The 22,727-nt window shown below is 41.9% G+C and overlaps 1 protein-coding gene across 7 annotated transcripts in view; it reads right to left on the bottom strand.

Moving 5' to 3' along the window:
* The window catches only part of how (protein held out wings), a 143,241-nt gene that overhangs the window by 25,161 nt on the left and 95,353 nt on the right, over window positions 1–22,727 (bottom strand). For all 7 annotated transcript variants that reach the window (XR_015537906.1, XM_022086684.2, XM_022086687.2 and 4 more), the window contains exon 3: window positions 7,272–7,388. Coding sequence is in view for 6 of the 7 variants with exons in the window: in XM_022086684.2 (XP_021942376.1) it covers window positions 7,272–7,388 (117 nt within the window). In the remaining variant the exon portion in view is untranslated. The remainder of the gene's footprint in view (window positions 1–7,271; window positions 7,389–22,727) is intronic.

Here is a 22,727-nt window from a genome sequence, read left to right as displayed (position 1 = left end):
GTCCTCGCCAGCCCCGCGGTAAGAAAAACGCGCAATAAAAATATCTTTCTAAAAATGGAAACACTATTACGATATCACCAGATGAAAGGCACACGCGAGGGGGGCGGGAGGGGGCTAGCAAGCATCAAGTAGGGTCCAAATCTTCTTTTCACCGCGGATTATGCCAAAGTATGCTCCGACCTCTCGGTTTATCTTTCTAGTTGTCGTACGCGTGAATGAGCTTTCAGGTTCTCACGGCGACCGTCGTTTCAGAGGTGCTTGCTGCCTCCATCATCAGGACAATTTTTTACCAGACCACGCGGCGCAACATACCATAAGACAGACATCTTAAACTTTTCGGATTCCACGAAAGATCATATTTTCAAAGCAGTGTCTTAACACACAAAACTTCAATCTCACTACTCGCGGAGTACGTGCGTTGTACGTAACTCCAGATGTAATTACGCCTAGGGTAATCAAATCAAGGAAGAGATGAGAGGGGAATGCTGCACATGTGCATATCAGATGGGAAACGCAAGTCAGCAAACCTGAAGAGAAGACATTGGAAGACCTACACACAGATGGGAGTACAATATTGAAAAGGATCTTAAAAAAGAGTGTGAGGGTGTCGGGTGCATTTATATGGCTCTTGTTAACACGGCAACGAAACTCCGGGTTCCATAAGAAGCTAAATGTATCTCGACTGGATAAGCAACTATCAGCGGAGTATCTACTGGTCCAAGGAGTGAGTTAAGTACTACACTTTCTATCCCTCTGTAGTCGTCTCTTCTGCCATCAAATGTCTGTGTGTGTTAATTTCAATTGTAATGTAAAAAAATAATTTCCCTGCTTGTTTAACAATGTTTCGCCATTTTTAAACCAATGTTTTCTTTTACATCTAATGTAGGAACTACCAACGTTTTACGAAATACCAGCTTCATCTCTTTGTAATGTTCTATTTACAGTCCAACATATTCTTCGAGATATCGATGTTTTATTAAGTTTGCACAGGTTAACATTTACATAAGTAGCGTCACATCCCAAGCACGGTAAAAGTAAAACGTTAAACTTGTTATATTGTTTAATATAGAATAATTTGATTCAACATTCTCCTTTGAAATATGTAACATTGTTATTTTTAAATGTTCACGAAAATTTTAATCCCAAAAATTCATCACTGTGAACATGGGGTCCAATCCTTAAAACTCACTGCCTTAGAATCGGCCACAACATCTTCATCCTTTTCTTAGAAACCTCCTTCGAAGATAGCTCTACGCCGTCTGTAGACCCAAGACAGATAAAGACAACTTCCCAACAGTAAGAAACGCAAATCTGATAACCTATTCACGAAATGTGGTGTATAAATCACACGTTTAAACAGCAGGCCACAAGGTATACGTCTCTCCTTGTTCTAGGGAACCACAAGCATCTATCTCACTCCGACGCTGCACTGACGCCCCAACATCGCCCACGGAGTCAGCCAGATTTAGACACTTCCTGGTAAACAGCATCGGGGAGAAAGAGAGGATTCTGGGTGCTCAGCTCAGAAGTGGGTTTACGAGAACAAGAATACACCGGTTAAACGCAGGAGTCTGTGATTCTGGGGTGCTGTGAAAATAAGTTTCTTTTCCCCAGACAAAACTTTCTCCAGAAAAATACTGCCGCCCTCATTGGGATCATCTTCAGACCTGAAGACGGAGGCATGAAGTTGCTCTGAAACTTTTGAATCTACCCGCAAGTCCGAACTGTGTTACTCCCCTTACGCTCAAGCCTCCATATTTGCATTCGTCACACTGGCAGAAAGTCACGAGACTTGGTACCTATTTTCACAAGCAATAACGACAGTAGGTCAGGTGTGAATTTCTCAGACTGTACTTAACCAGGAACTTCGGCTGCTGTTAGTTTTATTTAACGACAGCTCACAAGCCTGTCAAAACAAACTCTCCTCGCGCCATCTTTCCAGAGCAACACACACACACACACACATCCTGAAAGCTGTTAATTGCACGCATGTTAGAAGTCTTTGTGCCCCGAACATCAGACCCCAATCCTCTTAAATAAAGTAACTATAAATTCCATAAGATAAGGAAGCCAAGAGCACTTACTTAACTCGGAGCGGACTTTTCTCATGACTACCGGATATTACACCCAGCTGCAATCTTTGTAAACAACCCACTACTGTATACAACGAAATATGGAGAACACATTCTGGAAGAATGTGACATTATTCGTTAGAAATACCGTAATCTCATCGACTTTTAAAAACTGAAAATAATGTACAGTGGACACACGATACATACTTATTTCACAGTTATGATATCCGGCTATTTCTTAGAAAATTATGTCTGGTGGACGTTTAGCCAGATATTGAAGTGTACATGTGAAATGGTAGTTCGCAGAATAAAATTTGTTCCTATACTGATATATACCAATAGAGTCCCAGCAAATTATTTATATTCTGATATATCCCACATTTTGTATTTTACTGCCAACACCGTCCATAAAATTTCCCTCATGAAACGAGGTACTGCCATTCTTGGAAGGTCGCATTTCACACGAGGAACGAATGAATGTCTTTACAAATGCACTTACCGGACATACGTGGTTTGTACTTTTAACAATTATCATGTCTCGTGCTAACCGACTTCTTGCCACGAATCACAGTTTACTTACCCCTTCTACTGGCTTCTTACTTGTTTATATTAATTGCAAACACCAAAGTACTATTATAATTGCCATCTTGGGTTCAAAAATAAAGACCCTTTGTATATAACCATCTCCACGGAGCACACTGCTTCTTGATAAGCTAACAGTCGCCCAGAAATTCGTCACTTACGGAACACAATTTATCACGACATTCACTGGTTCGTATCCCGAGCGAGATAATTCTTTACGACTCCTTCACACCTTATTTCATCCTTAACACCTCATCAATATTATCCTCCGTTCTATGCACGTGTCTTCCAAGTCTCTATTTTCATGTTTTTCGGCTAAAATTTTGTTTGCCTTCCTCATTTCCGCTATGCGTGTACATGTCTACGTCCCTGTCTCCTTCTTCATCTGATAGCGGTAAAAACGTCGGGCGAAGTGACGTCACTAAACGTTACCGAACTGGCAAAAACCCTGTTGCTACTGAAATCATTATTAAGTGAAATAAATTGGAGGTCCAACGATACACCTGAAGATGACCTGATAAGGCTGAAACATGACGCAGAAAGTATTTTACGAAAGAAATTCTTCCATAATAAAGCTGGGTAGATAACTTTTTTTTCCTTCTTCATGAGACTCAAATCGAACTTTGACATTTTCTGAACAACTTCACCTCCTTCAAAATTTGGTATAAAACTATCACAAGAAAGCACACGGAAAATGTATGAACTTGCTGGAGCATACCACTCACTCTGTGTTCGTACCTACAATAGAGTTTTTCGCTGTAATGTCTGAATTATGATTAGCTTTGCTTCTGTAATGAAGTAACGTCCAAGTATCAATTTACATAGTTCCACTCTTAATGATCTTACATCGCAGAATGTGTGAAACCGTCTCGTTCTTCGAATCTGACAGCCAGCCAAAAATTTTCTGTTCAGTACAAGTCGGCTGCATTTATGAAAATATACAAAGTCACTCATATGTGTCTCAGAGGAGCCGAGAATAGACAAGTTGCTCACTTGGCATCTGGTGCTTACGGGAAGCCAACAACTTACAAAATAGAACATCGCAGGGGCCCGTGAGCTAATCCACCAGCGGTCAAAGCAGTTTCAATCTCCACCGCTGCTCCTGCGTCCAAGCACCTCGCCACGGAGGGTCTACCGGACGCTCAAACACAATTTAAACGACGCTATTTCAACCGCAGATGTTACAGAACGTCGACTAAGACGAGAATACGATCATGTATGGTGAGGATTGGGAAGAAGAAGTCAGTCGTGGGGGAGCATGTCACGGTAATATGCGGCGCGACACTGTCAAGGTAGCATTTCCCTCGAGTGACTGAGAAAGACCACATAAAACCACAGTCATGCCAGCCTTCGGGAGGAGAATTGAGTCCAAGAGCTTCCAAATTCGAAGCAGGAGTGCGAACCACTCGACAACAACGTTCAGTCAAGTGGTCCGAAGAGAAACTGAACTAAAATACCAGTCAGGAGAAAGTTAACTGATCGAGAGTCGAGTCAGACGCCTTCCGGACGCAAGGCACGACAGTCGACATCAGGATGCGTACCAAATGCCTCCTCTCCTTTGAGAATGAATGAAATGTAAATGACGACGCACCGGCGCTACGAACAAGGGCTGGAATTATTAAGTGTGAGCCTCCATCCAAGTGGTATCAATTACAAGTATCTGGGGCTGCCGCCATAGAAACAGGCACAAGCCAGACGCGGCTGTTGTGTACAGGGTGCCTAAAAACAAATTAATCACTCGTCTGGTCGGCGACAGCGAACGGACTGAGAACAGGGCCTGAGAAAACGGCGAAGAAGCGGTTGCGGACAGTCGACATGAGTTGGTCTTACATTTCATCGTCTGACTGTGGGGCCAGCAACACCCCGTAATCAGAAAACGTCGTCAGGATAGAGAGATCTTTGTCGCATTCTAAGCAACGACCAAGAACTTGGATTAAAACTGATATTCGTAAACTAGTTTCAACTGGCTCTTTACGGGGAGTTTTGTGGTCACATGTTCGGGTTTCATAAAAAAACAAGTAATCTGGTAGAACTTTTACCGACGTTTCAGAGGTCCTTGCTGCCTCCATCAACAGGACGGGACTCACTGTCCTGATGATGAACGCAGCAATGCTCTTCGAAACGGTGGTAAACTTCTACCAGACTACACGGCGCGACAACCCACAAGACAGCCATATTCGAGCTCACCGCCGTAAAAACCTCAGATCCTACAAAGAGTGTTTTTCCATTATTTATGAGTGAGCATATTTTGAGACATCGTGCAGTCGTAACTCCCCCCCCCCCCCTCTTCTCCTTGAGCTTGCCACTTCGCCGCATCCGGTCCTGCAGAAGGCACAGAACGCGGCGATCATCCTGCGGTACTCTCATCACTAATGCAAGGATAAGCCGCTTTAATTGGATAATCTCAGAATCCTGGGTTACGACCTCTCGGTCGACGTGAAAACCTTTTGTGTACTGACGCGAAAGAAGATTGTTTATTACATTTAGCACAAGGTCTTGATATAAATTATGAAAGTAGCTGAAAGCCAGAACCTTGGAACTTTATTATAGGATCATAAATAAAGTGTTCGTCAGGCGAGTCTGTATATACCTTGGTAACTAATTAGACAATCAATATTTCCCTTTATTATATCAGTGTTCGCCTGCCACTGGCTCTTCGCTGTTGGTAAACACTTTCATAAACGAACTGAAAGTAGAATCCGAAGACCGCAAACAGCAAAGCCAGCCAATGCACAAGATCCTGAGCCACCTCCATCCACACTGCAACCCCAGAATTTATCTAAGATTGCATTCTTTTCTTTTCTTTTCGTAAAATTATCCTTCTTATCCCACCTTTTTCCAAGAGGCCTCCTTCAAATTCCGCCAATAAAATTACGCAGCCCATCCGAAGAAGCAAGTTACATGTCCAGGGCCTCCTGGATTTCACAACACGACTTACATAAATTAAAAAGTTCCTGGTAATACGTTATATCGTACTGAAATACCCAGTCCAAATATTTATTACGGGTATGTGACATAACTTATTAATCATACGTTAATTTATGCAGTTCGTGAGAAGAAACCATTAAATGTATTTGTCTTCATGCAAAGTGGAAGCCTACTGGAGCAAAATTACAGTCTGTACTTACATTTTAGTAAGATCTCGTAATATCAAATGTCATTAAGAATTCATCCAGAGTTAAATTATTACGTAATACAGACAAACGTTACAAATATAGCAGACAACTCACTGTTGACAAACGAGACCGAGAAGCGAAAATGTGATTCAGCCTTTCACCCGTCACGGCTGAATACATAAAAATAAAAGAATGTATTTATTCCAGCTGACAAAGCAGAAAGTATATTTCAAAACCGGCAATTCCATAACCACGTATCTTCATGGAAACTAAGAGTTTATGTAAATATTAAACGTAGGTAAAGCATGACAGCAAAAACGTTTCACGAGAACAACATCAAGCAATGGGAAAATATCTGCCACCAAATGTATTTATTCGTCAATTAATTAAGTAATTATATTCGCTTATTTATTGATTTGCGGTTTACTTAACGATGGCGTCAGTCGAATCTTCGTGCTGTGTTGATTTAGACTTTCTTCGACCTCGGAAAATCTAAAACCGTCCCCGCGCTTAATTAACTAAGCACGACTCCATAACGATGTACAGCTCCACGAATTTTTAACCTCAGCACTGAATGGTTCGTTTCACGACAGGAGAAGAGCCCTGCTGCTCACCAAACAGGAGGATGGCCGGGCCCAGAGCCGGAATTCGAACCCCGGTCGTCCAACTCGTAGCCTAGTCACTATACTGACAAATATTCAAGCTCCCTTTCGATCTCGGGGAGGGGGGGGGGGAAGAGAGAGAGAGAGAGAGAGAGAACAAAAACAGGTAACGTTTATAAACATCGGTAAAAATCTAATTATATTTGTGACTGAGTAAGAACAACTACATAAACGTTCTGCTGAACAGATTCTAGTTAATTTCAGAAATATCCTGATCTAGTAAAAGTAAAGTAAAGTTTGTCCCACTATACGCCATGTAGGCGCTTGGGGTGAGAGGAGGTATAGCTCCTCTCTTCCTTGACCTCGGCACTAGATGGGGGTGAGTGGTCAGCATCACGCCCCGGCCGGCTTTACCCCCGGGAAAGGACCCCGGTACCCATTGAACAGGAGGCTGGGTGGGCCCCAGAGTCGGTCTGGACGCAGAGGCTAGAGGAAAAAATCCTCTGCCCCCGTCGGGGATCGAACCCCGGTTTTCCAGTCACTATACTGACTGAGCAATCCCGGCCCATAATATCCTGATCTAGTGTCAGTAAAACAGTTTGAGACCTCGGTAACAATCTAAATGTTCTGACATACTGAAGTTCAATCACCCTTCAGAAGAAAAATTATATTATGTAGAATCTGATGTTCTCACGGCGGCAAGTACGAAGATGACCGTGATTTATAGGTTCTGGACGATTCGCCCTGCTGATGGAGGCAGTAACCACCTCCGAAACGTTGATATAACTTCTACCAGACTACGGGGCGCCCATCTTCGCTGAATCACACAATTTCCACAGAATTCAGATACACGACCGGGCCAAGCGTCGGTAACCTCAGAAATTGTGTTGGTAAGTTACCTTTTTCTTGTCCCTCATGGAGCCTCGCCCCCGGACCATGATTTTGCAGCCAGTTTCTGTCTCTAGCTGCTTCGCTGTCATGCCCCGAGGTCCCAGAATACGGCCCACGAAGTTGAACTGCAAAATAAGAAACAGAAGTCAGTAATTATCAGCCCCACCTACAGACCGATTAGCGTGACGCATGCCGACGTCCGGGTTTAATGGAAAAGCTACCAGTTTCATTCGCAAGCTTCCAACAAAATAGGGTGGGAGTACTTATTCCGTTCTTACTCGGACACTACAAGCGGGGGGAAAAACTCGTTTAGAGCACACTCCGACGGTGTAAGTAAAATAACCTTGTGCCATCTGACAGTGGACTGAATAACTAACGGTGCGGAGCCTTTGTTGGCAAGCTGATCGTTTCTCATTTGGTCAAGAAATTAACCGTGTTCACAAAAAGCCCGCTACTGAACCCTGTCCTGAGCCAACAACGGAATCAGTTCACACCCTCACGTCACATTTACAGAGCCATTTCAATATTATTCTCTTATTTTTCAGTCTACGTTCTCCAAGAAGCCTCTTCGCTTGAGGCTTTGGTATGCAAATATCATCCGATGCGGGTTGCGTCTGCCGCCTACTTCATCATGCTCAATTACCTAATAGCATTAATGGAAGATTGTATCTCTTCTTGACAGTTGAAACACATTCAGCGAGATTTTCTTGGCAATAAGATAGCAGTCACAAGCTACATTCGGTGCAGAATCAAAACATACTCGTCGAAGTCCAACAGAGTTAGAACACGCCCTAACCTTTTCTTCCGTGAGACGTAAACGAACGTGAACAGACGAAAGAACATAATTAGTGTTAGAAACAAAGTGACAGACAAAACTTTTGGACTAAATTGCACGACGACAAATAAGATACCTTGGATTCGTCAACTTGCCTTGCAAGCATCGTCAGAGTTTACCAGGAATTTTCATTGCTTCTCGTAAGCAAAAATTTGGATCGGCGTCTTTATACAGTTATTTCAAAGGATCGGACAAGTGTGTACATGTAGGGCGGGGTGGGGGGAGTACCTCTAGAAGAATGGGAGAAGCAACAAGTCACACAAATGTTTGAGTACAGAGACATCGCAGTAAACATTGTCATCGTACCAGATACTTTTCAATACATGTAGTGTAGCGCTTAGCATCCCTGCTTCAAATTCTGGGTATCCAGATCGGGGACTGGTTACTCTCAACGTCTTCGAGTGGTATTCCTCAGCCCTTCCCGGAAAACACAACAGCTTGCTTCCTTAAAATAGGCAACGAATGTTTTCAAGTGCCTCTTACTATATAATCAATGTAGAACAAAAAGCATCATTAAATAAACACGACGAAGGTTACAGGTTCCAAGAAAAAACATGCCAACGCCGCGGTCGAGCGGCTAGAAGTCACCCTTCGTATTCGGGAGGTCCCGGAGACCTGCTGTCCTGGATGACACAGGTTTTTCCTCCGGGGTCGAAACGAGAACGGAATACGTCGTGCAATTCAGCTTCGGGTGAAAGTGGTGGAAGCTGCAAAACCAAAGACAGATGTCACGGAACTGCGGCCCACGCACGTTCTGTTGACGAGGTATTGTTGTGAGCAGCACGTAGGGTGGATAATCAGTTCATTCACCTTGCAGCACCAGCATCCACGGCGACAATCCGTATTTCAGCACTTCACAGAGATTCTACAAGCAGTTAATTTGGGACCAGTAGCCCAGTGGGTCTATTTTCTACATATTTCGGAGGTTGCAACCTAGTGACACACTGGACTAGTAGCAATTTTCGTAAACGCGACCTTACACTCCACACGCTTACTTCTACGTGGTCGTACGAAATCTGAAACATGGCTTCATGCGAGTAAACAAGCAGGAAAGCAGAGAATGAAGAAAACGGATAAGGAGACAGGAAGATGAAGAGGATGAGTATATACATAAATAAAGTAGTATTTTATTTTTATTTAGTGTTCTGTCTGACGACAGGTCCATATGAACAGGATCCTTCCATCCTTTTCTCGGACTGGGACCTGTTCATATACGTTCTTGGCAGATGATCCAGAAGTGGTTTGCCATTGCCTTCTTCTGTGTGTGAATGGAGTAATTGTTGGGATGCCACGGAGGAAAACTCCGTGTTGCCTAGACCACGGCCTTGCCCAACACAAGCTACAGAATGATAATGACGAGAAGGATGATAGGATGACAATGATATGGGAGAGGAGTGGATAAAGGAGGTAGATAAGGAGATATCGAGATGCAGGCAACGACTGCCTCCTATAACTGATAAGAGAATAATAAAATAACAGAACAAAGTAACAATTAGATGTCTATCCATCTGCTGCTTCGGTCTGCACGAGGTAGAGGGTCCGAGTGACGTCTGGTGCCAAGTTTGTCTTCAGAAGCGAAGTCACCAGTCAACGGCCGGGACTATTAAGCACTATTACTATGCTGTGCGCGTCCCAGCAGTGTCGCCTGCATTTATTTTATGCGTCCATTAAACGGGAGATGCATTTCTCTCATTTCCAAACGCAAAGGAATAAACAAGAGACGCAACGATCCGTTAGAGAAATCTCTGCGATCATTTCTACAACGGCAAACAAAGTGACCCTAAATACGCATCACATGCATAACCCAGTTCAAGCGAAACGTCGCCAACCCATTCAGTACAAATCTAAATGTTACAAAGACACAGTAAAGCCATTCGGAAGACGACAATGCACTTAAACCCAACACACGGAAGGAAGAAGAAGAAGAAGAAATCATCACATTCCACGCCCCTGCACTGTCTGGAGATAATCACCTACAAACCTCACAAAGTAAGCTATTCTGATTTCCGTATCACTCTGTAAATAAAGCTTTGCCAAAGTCTTCAGGGGTCAAGCTGTACGTGATGTTGAGAGGCTGCGACGTGAATCATCCAGTAACACGAGGTCACGGCCCCACAGATCATCACTCAGTCCTGACCAACACGATCCGCCGCAACTTTGAAATATAGGCAAAGATACGAGTCAAATTAATCTCGACGGAATCTCTACACAGTTGCTCACTTCAGACTCCATCCAAACAACACACTGGATCTACTCTGAAAAGATCCATTACTTATACGCAGGGTACTGTTTAAAGGTCAAGCTTAACTCGTACTTCGCCTACTGCTGTTAACTAACCGGTAGCTGAACCCGAAGGTTCAACACCGCTAACACCAAATCCGGCCATCGGACACGAATCTCGATCAATTTTCGGTATTCAATTTCGAAGATATTTTCCTACCAAAATTTGGTATGTAACTGCCATTCCCCTTTCACAATTTACCGTTAAATAAAATGATAATCACATTTTTAATATGCTAACCTAACCTAATGATATCCAACACAACACAGGCTTCTCAGCCCGGCTCCGTTAGATCTGTACGCAGGTCAAAATCGGCCAATTTCTGACAGTGCAGATACGTCCCGCTTTAAAGGAACACGCAAACCGGCATTTCTAAACCTTTACCACATGCCGGTACGCAAATGGTCAACTTCCCGCATGCATGTATGTACCACCTTCGTTCATTTTAATGTTTCTCATTTATTTTGTTTGTGGATTGTACATTACGGTTCATGGAAACAGAAAGTCCAACTTCGGAAAAGAGTAACATTTTGCGGGAATGATATATTAAAATACCGTTTCTGAAAACAAATTGTAAATCTTTCGCGTATTAAATGACAAATGGTTCAAGAAGCTAACAATAATATTAACCCTTTAAAGCATGCTTTAACAATCAATAAACCTGCACTTTGTGTTCATAGATCTTGCGAGATTCTCAATGTAAATTATTATTTACTCAAACGATAACAAACTAATATTTGTAATGATGGCGCGACGGACTTAATTATTAAACATTATTTAGGCGAGCTTAGGCTTCAGACGGTTAACACTATGTTAAAATTAAATGCTGGCTTACAGAAATGCACATTATTTCAAAATGTATACAGCACAGCAGTAAAAAAAAAATCCTACCTTAACCTGTGGCACGAGTCGGCCATTTTGTTTCAGTTCTGGTTTAACCAACACTTACGAAACTATTGAGTAAGATCAAACCGCATTTTTATTTTATATCTCGAGCAACCGACTTCTTCCTTTTAGGTTGTAATACACACGAAACTAGTTTAAAATTTATTTCAAATCTCTTGCTGCAAGTCGTTTTACACATCCCACGCACGTTTCTGTAGCTACTTTCAGAGTAGGTCGTTTTCCTTCGTACAAACGATCGGCCTTCGATAGGTATCGATTGTAATTTCAAATTTGACAACATAATCAGTGGCGGAGTAATGTCAGTGGTTGTGTGACGAGGAAACTTTATAAAAGGGGTTCTCAACCCCTGGCCCGCGTACATGATAGGTAATAGCAGTATCATACATCACACTAATTGCTGACTTTGTTAAAGAAAATTAATGGATTATGCGTGAACTTGTCACTGGTGCGTTTATAACATTTCAATAAGATGCAACGAAATTTCAATAAAATGTCCTCATATTGCGGTTAGAGAACAGATGATAATAATATAGAATTTCCCCGAATTCAAAACTTGCGATTACATAAACAAATCAGGATTCTTCCACTTTCGTAACCTCCAAAACATCAAGGAAAACGACAGATGAAATTTACAATTATGAATATAAATTTAGTAGCGTTTGCAGGTTACTGATCGCAATAAATGTCGACTGTCAACTTTTAGGGCCTTCAAATTAATTTACTGATTTAAAACATTAAAACAAGGCAGAGACTTAAGAATGTTAAACACGTACAAAACCTGAAAAGATTATTATCTACACTTAATTAGGAAACTAACTCTTCTAAAGCGTGAAATAAACCAAGCCTTTTATTAATAAAAACAACAATTTCTTGTTTACTAAATTTGCATACACCAAACTGAAATCAACAAACACTGTCTCGATATCCACAAATCGTGTTACTTAAGAGGGGGAAATTACAACTTCCTCTGAATGTGTTGACATTAAAAACAAAGTACAGGACCCTGAATAGTTTAAACAACAACACCACCAATGCCGTGGTTTATCCAACGAGGTCAACCAGATATGCCTTTTCAAGATTCAAGAACACTCGTCCGACTTCGCTTGAAATTTGTGTTTCAAATCTACAATTTGTGGGGCTGGGCAGGCATCGGGCAGGCTAATATTCCAGTTTGCTTCTGGGTTCTGTGTAAAAATCGATTGTTTCCTTAAACAGCGTTAACCAGTTGGTCTTTGTAATGGTGAACAGCTGTGTTTTCTTTGCGGTACGGACAGAATGTGAACATGTGAGAGGATAGGAACAGCAAGACAGTTTTCGCGCTCAGCAGTTATCACAGCTTCAATACCTTAGTTCCTAACAAGAACAACGAACTACAGCGCTGAATTGAACTCGTTTCCTGGCTACTGCTCAATTTGAAGAGCCTCACGGATCCATATTCAACGCTAAAACAAGGTCACATAACTGCAACACTGGATGAAATGAAATGAAATGGCAGTTTAAAGTTGGAGTACACAAGACTCCTCGCTCGAAAGAGGTTTTACGAAGCTGTTACTTGCTTGCTTATGGGAATGAATCAGTTTCATTGGCAGACTTTTATACGCCGTGTAGATACATCATCCAGAATCAAAGGATTAATAATCTCGCCAAAGGAAGGGCCGAATCACAAGTGACTCCTCTGGTGTACGTACAAACGAAATTCAATTGCCACATTCAAGGTTATTACGTAGAAAGAAGATAATTGGCTGTGTGAAGAAATAGGCCACTACGCTGCATTACGATACAGAGCCTTTGTGGGGAAAACTGTAAATTGTCCAGCTGTCAAGAAATGCCCCGTTTCAACAGGAAGGCTCATCACCGACTCCTTTGCTGAGGCCAAAAGCAACAGAAATTTATACAGGCGACTTTATTTCACAAACTTTTAGACAGGACACAAATAGAGAACACAGTTTCACTACGTCAAACTATTACAAGATGAAAATAACAATAAAAACCTGAGGATGATGCAATAGCATCGAAACATGTCGTAAAATAATAAGCGCTGAAATGTAACATCGTAATAACGATGAAAAGCGCTAAATTTTAATTTTAATTTTAACAACAACATTTTAAAAATTAAGTTTGTGTATAGACTGAAATAATAAATAAATATATACTGTATTACAAATACGCTTTACACAGGAAAATGTTTCAGATGCTGCATCAAACTACAAGAAAATTAAACTTATTTTTAACTCAGTATGTTCTGTATGACTGTCATAACAACAAACAAACAAACAAACAAACAAAAAAGTAATGATATGTGTGTATCGTTTAGAGATTCTGCTGCGTTAACCAAAATTTGACCTTCGGTAATTGTCGGGGAATCCCTCGTTGGGGATTCCCACCCGTCAATTCTAAGTGAGAAAAAACGATAGATAATTAATGTCCGAATTTAATCAAAAATGTAACGTCGACAAATTTCACTAAACATTCCAGTATTAAATTTAATGAAAATCAGATTGGCCGGCCTCGAGTTGTTACATGCGTGCGTACGGATGGACGGACATATTTTTAACAGGCGCTCCACGGGGTTGCGAATGAGCGTAAAAACGAAGCGAACAGGAGCATCACTGCCTCCTCAACTATGAACAGTAAACCCCCTTCCCCTCATCCTGAGTCTTAATGAATAACTCAGACTACTACATGCACAATCATGTTATAACATGAATGAACCCATATTAAAAAAAACAGGTATATTACTTTCACGGCAAAAGCGTGCCGAAGCAAGATTCAGCTGCAGAATGAGAAGCCGGAGCCTTAGAAGCATCTTTCTCTGTCTCTTTGCAACCTTATGAACGGCGATCATTGCAGCGCGGATACCAAATCACGATCGTAGCTCGGTTTTCATTGTAATTGTACGCGTTGCAAGTTAACTAGGACACGAGAGGCATGTTTACGATCATGGATTCGGCCATCTCAAGCAACGCCCATGTTACACCATCACAAAACTGTAAGGTAGTGCCTAGTTATAGTTGTAATTATGTATATTTATTCCGTGTCCAACAAAATACTTCTTAAATAAACACTGAACCACGAAATGTTTTTACACGCTTTTAAAAATTAGTAGTTTTCGGGCAGACATAAATATATGACAGTAGTCTTCACGATCTGAAATACTAACTAGTAGAAATCTGAATAACAAGTTTTTGGAAGGGGCCCAAGCGCATTTTGAACTGAAAACGCGTGTCCTACGTTAACTCGATGGAGCAGTTATCTTTCTTGAGAAATTGTAATCGTTAAGATTCTCGCCGTTTATGAATCCCAAACATGAAGTGCCGTGTTCACAACTGTAATCCGAATCGCTGATTCCAGTCCAAAACATCACACGAAATTACTTTTTCGATTAATTTTAACTGACGATTATCCTGCCATACACGAGTAGGCCTGCCACTCGTCTCCTCCTTTCAGATTTTACATTAAAATCTGATATGTAATGCGTGATATATGCCCTCCAAAGGACCTCTGAAACGTCGGTAAACTTCTACACGGCGCTACAACCCAGAAGACAACCATCCTAACGTCTGTACACACATGGGATACTTTATTTATAAAGTGAGATGCAAATGTGTCTCTCGGTGAATAGCGCTAATCAGAAAAATCTTTGCACCCCGGAGATACTAATACAAGATAAAAAACAATTCATAACAAGAATGCCACAAGCTTATCACCATCTCTTAAACTGGCAAACGAGTCGGACCCTACTTTAAGATTTCGGCTTTAGGAAAGTACTGAAATCCTAATTCTCTTTCCGCGTCATTATTCTGACAGTTCTGTTCCGGATTACTAAATAGATAAGATTACGTAAACCTAGGTCTATTCTTTATACAACATTCCACACGGACAACTACCAAAATAACAAAAAGCTGGCATTGATCCGAGGACCTGTGGTTGCAGACCACTTAGATATTCATAGCACTTTACATTATACACTGATTTCAACTGGCATTCTGTCAGTAACTGCATTACTTCTGGGTTCTGCGTGCTGACAACAAACCCATTATCGGCAGAAAACCAGCCTCGGGGCCAACATTAAACATCCTAAACTATGGACTGTAAGAAGTAAACATGAATACTGCATTAATCACAAATAATGACAAAGAAACGCCTTGCTCACGATATCGATCTCCGTATTACTTTTAAAAACGAGATTTTCCGTACGGTGAGAATCTTCTATTGATGTCGAAGTAGGTTATGGCGCTGTGAGAAATATGAGGTCAAGCTTTGGTCAGTAGCAGTGCCCTATAAGGAATAAAAGAAAAAAAAAAAGAGACTTGTATATTACCGTGTGAGGTACAGCGCCATGGCTCAATTATGTATGCGCCCACACCTGGTCATGTCGCCATCAAAATTTACCAAACTAGGTGGGAAGGACACAAGTAATATAACTCGATTCAAAACATGGCGCAATACTGGCCTTTAAGTCCAACACAAGTAGGCGGATTCCCCGCTGTTTTACTAAGTATTTTAAGCGAATGATCTCTCATCAATCTCTCCAGATGAACGTCGAGATAAACACTACTTATTAGATTATTTAACGAAAACCTTGAAGAAAAGGCCATTTGTGGTGTAGATGGTAAGATAATATTAAAATAGATGCCAAAAAAGTGGGGATGTGGACTGGACGTAAAGGGGCCAGTATAGTGACTGGCTACGGGCTGGACGACCGGGGTTCGATCCCCGACGGGGGCAGAGGATTTTTCCTCTAGCCTCTGCGTCCAGACCGGCTCAGGGGCCCACCCAATCTCCTACCCAATGGGTACCGGGGCCCTTTCTCGGAGGTAAAGCCGGCCGGGGCGTGATGCTGACCACTCACCCCCATCTAGTGCCGAGGTCAAGGAAGAGAGGAGCTATACCTCCTCACTCCCCTCCAAGCGCCTACCAAGTCTACCATTTTTAAAAAAGCAATATGTTAATATCTAGTAATGTTATAAATCTATAAACATTAAAACTGACACTAGGAGATGTAAAAATGTGCCAGGATTCGAACCCACAGCTGTAAAGCGTGGAGCGGAAACATCAGACATTCTGCTAACGCACCACAAACTTCGTAAATCACTTCCTACTTCCAACATACGGTCGCAGATCACTGATCTAGATGAACAAGATACATTATCTACCGCGGTTATATGAAGTTTTAATGGCGCCATTGTTTTAATACAAACCACTTGGCCAAAACGCGTAAATACTGTGTTTCTGCTTATAGGAACAGAAAGGAACTGACCCCAACCAACAGCTGGCACGATCACATTAATGATCTCCACGGCGAGTCACGACGGTCGATTGCGCTGACATACGCGTTCTCAAAGTTCGACCCACTTTCGTGTTTTGTGGGGCCCATCATTGTACATTTCCCATGATGCTGCAGCCTGAATTTACATATTTACTTCAAAGTGGATAATTAATACAACTTTGCTATTGGGGGGGGGGGGGGGATAAGACCATGGCAGGGATTATCAGCTCTTCCGAAACTGAGGACCGCATTCATCCTGCTTATCGACTCGCGTGACGAAGGGTTACAAACAATTTCACGACAGTTAAAAAAAGTACTATCCTTTTTGTTGTTATAGCAAAAAAAGGTTTATTATTCAACGTGCAGGTGATCAAGGAAAACATCTCGTTTAGACCGACAATCATACAATTTATTTATTTAGTGTTCTGTCTGACGACAGGTCCATATGAACAGGATCCTTCCATCCTTTTCTCGGACTGGGACCTGTTCATATACGTTCTTGGCAGATGATCCAGAAGTGGTTTGCCATTGCCTTCTTCTGTGTGTGAATGCAGTAATTGTTGGGATGCCACGGAGGAAAACTCCGTGTTGCCTAGACCACGGCCTTGCCCAACACAAGTTATAAATTCGGGCACCGCCGGGAATCGAACCCGGCCAGCGTTCTAACTTCTAGACCACCCATAAATAAACTCTGTGGGCAAACTGCAGTTGTAATGAATGCTGAAATGGGTGAATGGAGTTATTACTGTATATCAATGGGTTAAATCTCTTGTCCCCCCCACACCCAAGAGCGAGGAAGCAAGCGGGAAGGGTCGTTTGATGCCAACCACAAATGTCACTATTTTCAAGATGACTCCGGCAAAGAAAAGTGATGCATTTTACACGACAGTTTCATTCTCATAGCAGTTGTGATGATGACTGTCTTATGGGTTGTAGTGCCGTGTAATCTGGTAGAAGTTCACCGACGTTTCAGAGGCCCCTGTTGCCTACACCATCAGGGCTCACCTAAAACGCTGGCAAACTTATACCACAATACACGGCACGGCACAGCACCAAGAAGGCTGCCACCTGCATACTCTGAAATCTCATAGAGGCAAAATGATTTTGAAGAACAGACACATATGGCCATTATGAGTAAATGACACATTCTCGAGAATTAACCTCCAGGTATTAGCTCGGCTGTTACTAACACACAGGGAGTTAGGGAGGGACGTCAGCGCGTTCCCTTCCACCTAGGTCGTCGTTTCAACTTCTAGAAATTCAACAGAACTAGAACATCGTCACACGGCACGTAGTCTCCGAGAGAAACGGAATGCAGGCCAATAGCAAATTCTATCTTCACGGGGCAGAGTCCTTTTTGAGAAGCTCAGCCTTTTATGGATCCCGAAAGGTCACAGCTTCTGTTTGGAATATTTGTGGAATAAAACGAAACATTAGTTATAACAACTCCATAATGCATTGCTCACAGCGCGACAAGACACGAAATATAACGAAACGTACAAGTGTACTCCAAAGAAAGAGGCGAAGCTCCTCGCATTATTAACCTCGGCAGGACATGATAATGAGTGGTCAGAATTCTTAAAGAACCCGGTACCCAAGGGCGATACAGCCATTTTGGGCATGGTGGAAAAACGTAAATCCCTGCCCGCGACTGGAATCGAACTCCGATCGCTTCATACACTTGACGGACTGAAACAACACACGTCAATTTAATGAAGCTGTATCAACTGCAGAAATTAAACGAAACGACAATTATGTACAGTAAAGTGAAGGGATAAGCATGAAGTGATCGTGGCCTATTAATGCAAGATATCCCGACATTTGGTTGAAAAAGACGACAAACCTGAACATATCTGGAGCACCGGTAAAAATCCAAACCGGATTCGTAAAGATTTCAGTGAAATGCGTTTCCGTCTCAGCTAACCTGGTCGCACAAGAGAAAAAGTATTTGCGACAAACAACGCGGATGACGTCTTAGCATTGACATTTGTTCTTAGCCTACTTTCTTTATTCTATAAGGCAATAATATCAACACGCGTTTTGTGTACGTGTGGCCGACCGTTCACTCTGATCGCGGAGGCAGCAAGCAACTCTGAAATGTCGGTAGCAAACGTTCTACCAAACTACAACGAGCTACAACCCATCAGACAGCCGTCTTCGGACTCACCTCAGTGAAAACCTCAAATCCTACTTTTTTTTATTAAAAAAAAGCTTATTTTTTCTTGTAAATCAGTTCCCAGTTACTTCAAGTCTTGTTAGGTTTAAATAATTCTCCAAGGCACTTTGTTGAAAACTATAATTACAGACGAAAAACACAAACCACCTGAAAGTTTGCCGAAAATCTGGCAGAAATTCCAACTTAACGTTGTTTATTTTGGCAACCGTGGAAAACGAGTCTTTGACGTGTTCTACTATCTGTGGAGGTGAATTCTGTTTTATGATTCTAAGTAATCCTGTTAGCACGGAGTGACATAAAAAGTTTTCTTCTAACAGATTACGGTCTGGCACTCTGTATGGACTGGTTCTATTAGTTCAGTATCACAAAATTGGCATTTATACATGACTCTTCTGTGGAATGTTGTCTGCATAACACAGTAATGTTCCCTGGTATAGATACTGCTCGAATGACCCACTTACAGGAATAAAGAAAAATTCGCCATTTGGTGCTTCTAACTGCAGGAATTGGAACTGGTATAAAAAAACGCAGTTTCTAACTTTACACAACATATTTATTAGAAATAGTCATCCCATATTCACATTTATGTTTGGATAGGATTTTGTGTGTTTGTTCCTTCAGTAATTTTGCATGCTTTGCCAACTGCAGATATTATGTAACGCGGATTAAGAAATTGAAATATGATTATGAATTATATGACTGGTCGTGGCTTAATTTAAGTCCTATAACTGCCTCCTCAGATGTTACCGATAAATAATACGAAAACTTTAAAGGAGGACAGCTGATAATGCACAAAAAGCGACTGTTACAGACTTTTCAATGCATATATGAATCTGATTATCCCTGTTTTGTGTAATGCAGCTCTACAACTAAGAAATAAACAAGTTTTTTTTTCGACAGGCGATTTCACCATCGGATGCTGACGGCCTTAAACGTAGCAAAAATCGATTAAATTTACCCATTTTTGGCTTTGTTACGTTTATTTTCCCCGGTTCTGCTTGACGTAATACTCGTGTATAATTATGATTTTTTTCTGGGTTTTATAAAAGGTGCTTACTATACAAGGACTTAGTTCCTACTCACATTTCGTCATTGTTTTGTCAAATCTTCAGCTCAAAGTTTGACGCTGTTCTTACAGACCGACAATGAATCACGTTTCTGATAGGCTTAAGAGGAGACTCACGGAGACGCCAGAGGATGCCAAGTGTTTTCGAGACTTGTTACTTTATATTAGCAGCGCGTCTAATTTGGCGCCGAATGAAATATGAGGACCAGTGAAACAGCAGTAGGGGTCACGAAAACGTTTAAATAACATAGCACGACTGATTTCTTTTGCGTTGTTGTTACGCGTTTGGGCTGGGAGACGAATAGGGGACGAGGAGGGGATCAAGATTAATTTACGAAAAGTAAACAGAAATGGAAGCACGGAACAAAGATACGAAAGCAAATGTTCGCCGTTGAATTTCAACGAGTCGTATCGACTATCTTTATCTTTTCCTCGTGGTTGCTGGGCAACCACAACGCATGTTTCTATTTCCGTCGCCGAACGAGGAACGGAAACTTTTATAATCACGGTGAAAACACACAACCTATGATATAGCGGTAAAAGGGTAAATAGAGCTCCCGAATCGACAGCAATTCACGGACCATATTTTGAGGAACATTGTGTAAGATGTACATAGCACATTATAAAGGATTTAAAATGCCACTTTTGATTGATATTCTGGTACGTTGCGTGCTATGATAAGTTCCTGGGAGGGGGGATAGAAAGACGACACCAAGTGTACTTAACACGAACGAAGAGACGTAGAAATGAATTGTTATTTTAGAATAACCAGGGCCACTCGGCGATCATAAGCGGCTTGGGAAGACAACAAGAAACTAAAGACGACGCATTTGAATTCGACGCGCATAGTGGTAAAGCCATAAATCAGCTGGAGGCTACTGTCACAGCAATCAACGTTATCGACAGAGCAATAAGTTCAAGAATCGATTGTGGAACGATCGAATGTGTATTCGAGACGCAGGGTCATGCGAACGAGCTGCAAGGGAACGCTCCAAAAGGCGACTTGTGCATCAAAATCACGAACATTACTCGCAGCTTCAATGAATTTAAAGTGACCTCTGAGGATTAGAACAAGTAAAATGTTAACAGCTCCACGGTGCGGGGTCTTTTACGAGATGTTACTTGTTATTCAGCTGATAAATTTTTTCCCAGCTTTAATGAAACGTCACTAGCGTGTCCACTGAAGTTTCGCAGTAGACCAAAAACTGAGCCAGTTCAATCCAGTCCTTCATTTCACGACCAATTTATCTAATATTAATTTTAATACACCCCTTCGATTCCCGGCTGTGCCCGAATTTATAACTTGTGTTGGGCAAGGCCGTGGTCTAGGCAACACGGAGTTTTCCTCCGGGGGCTTCTTCCCCGGTTTCTCCGTGGCATCCCAACAATTACTCCATTCACACACAGAAGAAGGCAATGGCAAACCACTTCTGGATCATCTGTCAAGAACGTATATGAACAGGTCCCAGTCCGAGAAAAGGATGGAAGGAGCCTGTTCATATGGACCTGTCGTCAGACAGAACACTAAATAAAATAATAAATAATAAGCGTACACTTGCACAAACGTGTTAATCAAACAATCTGCGTTCTCTTCAAACTCCACTATTATTTTGCTTCTTTCCAAAGGACGCGCCTGGAACACAGCCAACACCCCTCCCCCCTTCATAAATACGTAAGCAACGCATTCTGGGCCCAACGACCCAATAAAAACCAGCAACAAAACTTATCATGACACAAAGTAACTCAACGCCACAAATTCTCAAAAAATGAACGGATACATAAACTTTCCTTTCTTCGAATTATGGGTTCAGTGTTCTCTCGGCGCAAAGCAACTGCTGCTTCGTGTCACTTAAAAGTTTGTTTACGGAAACTCGACGCACGATGAGCTGACCTCAGCCGTCGCATGGTTTAAGCTGCACGCGGTCTACGGTTAACCGATTCCCCGGTTATCACAGACGCAGGTATTATACAGTGTTTTTCAAACATCTTTTCCGTGTTATTTGGAGAGAAAATGAAATATAGGTCAACTTTATTTTAAAACTGTGATCCCTGGTTTCCATATATGGACGTCTTTCCTGGTGATGATGATAATAATAAAACAGTACCAAATTTCCACTTATCTGCATTCTCCAAGTCCACGTTTACAATCACTGGCATTTCTCAGAGCTTATGAAACACTCTGTATAGTGCGAAATGAGATGATATGAACGGTTTATCAGGATTTGTAAGGAAACGGACACTGTCTATTTCGAAACACTTTTATAATCATGGGCCTAGAGAGTTTCTTGACCAGATAAATAACTATCATTTGCTCAAGAAAGATTCTGTCTGTAACATGGAATTAGCTATAATTCCTCACTCGTTAACTGTGATATTTCGCTAGTTTGAAACGAGTAGACTCTGATCATAAACACCTTGCCCCGACCAACTGAGCTGAAAAACCACAGGGACGTAATTACATATTACTTTATATAGTAGCAGGGCAATTCATGTATCTGCCGAATTACTCCTGCCCTGCTCCGGTTTATCTATTACAGGCATTTCTTGTGCAACGAAACAACCTCAAAGAGATGTGATAATGCACGTTTCAGGGCGAATCTTTCATCAGCACAAAACAGTGCCAGCTGGGCTCTCTTTCTTCATACCAATAAACACTCGACCAGGTGGAGTGTCAGAAATGAGCTGTACGAACTGACCGACGAATGAAAAACTGGACCCTATCCTGAGCCTGCTGAATCCAGTCAACACCCCCACACCCTGTTTCTTAGAACCACTGCGTTCTTGAGAGCACAGTATCGAAACATCGGTTCCACAGAGCGGGAAATTCATTACCTAGCGAGAAAACATTTCACTAACTCTGACCCAGGACACGAATAAATGTCAAGTCGCTTGTAGGGAGGCCTCAAAAACATGTAACATGTGCAGAATGAG

Source organism: Zootermopsis nevadensis, unplaced genomic scaffold (genome assembly GCF_977971745.1).
Source record: "Zootermopsis nevadensis isolate Lab colony 2312 unplaced genomic scaffold, Znev_1.0 Znev_ptg000030l, whole genome shotgun sequence".
Taxonomy (NCBI): Eukaryota; Metazoa; Arthropoda; class Insecta; order Blattodea; family Termopsidae; genus Zootermopsis; species Zootermopsis nevadensis.
The sequence above is the reverse complement of the archived record's forward strand: the minus strand, read 5'-3'. Positions and strand labels throughout refer to the sequence as shown.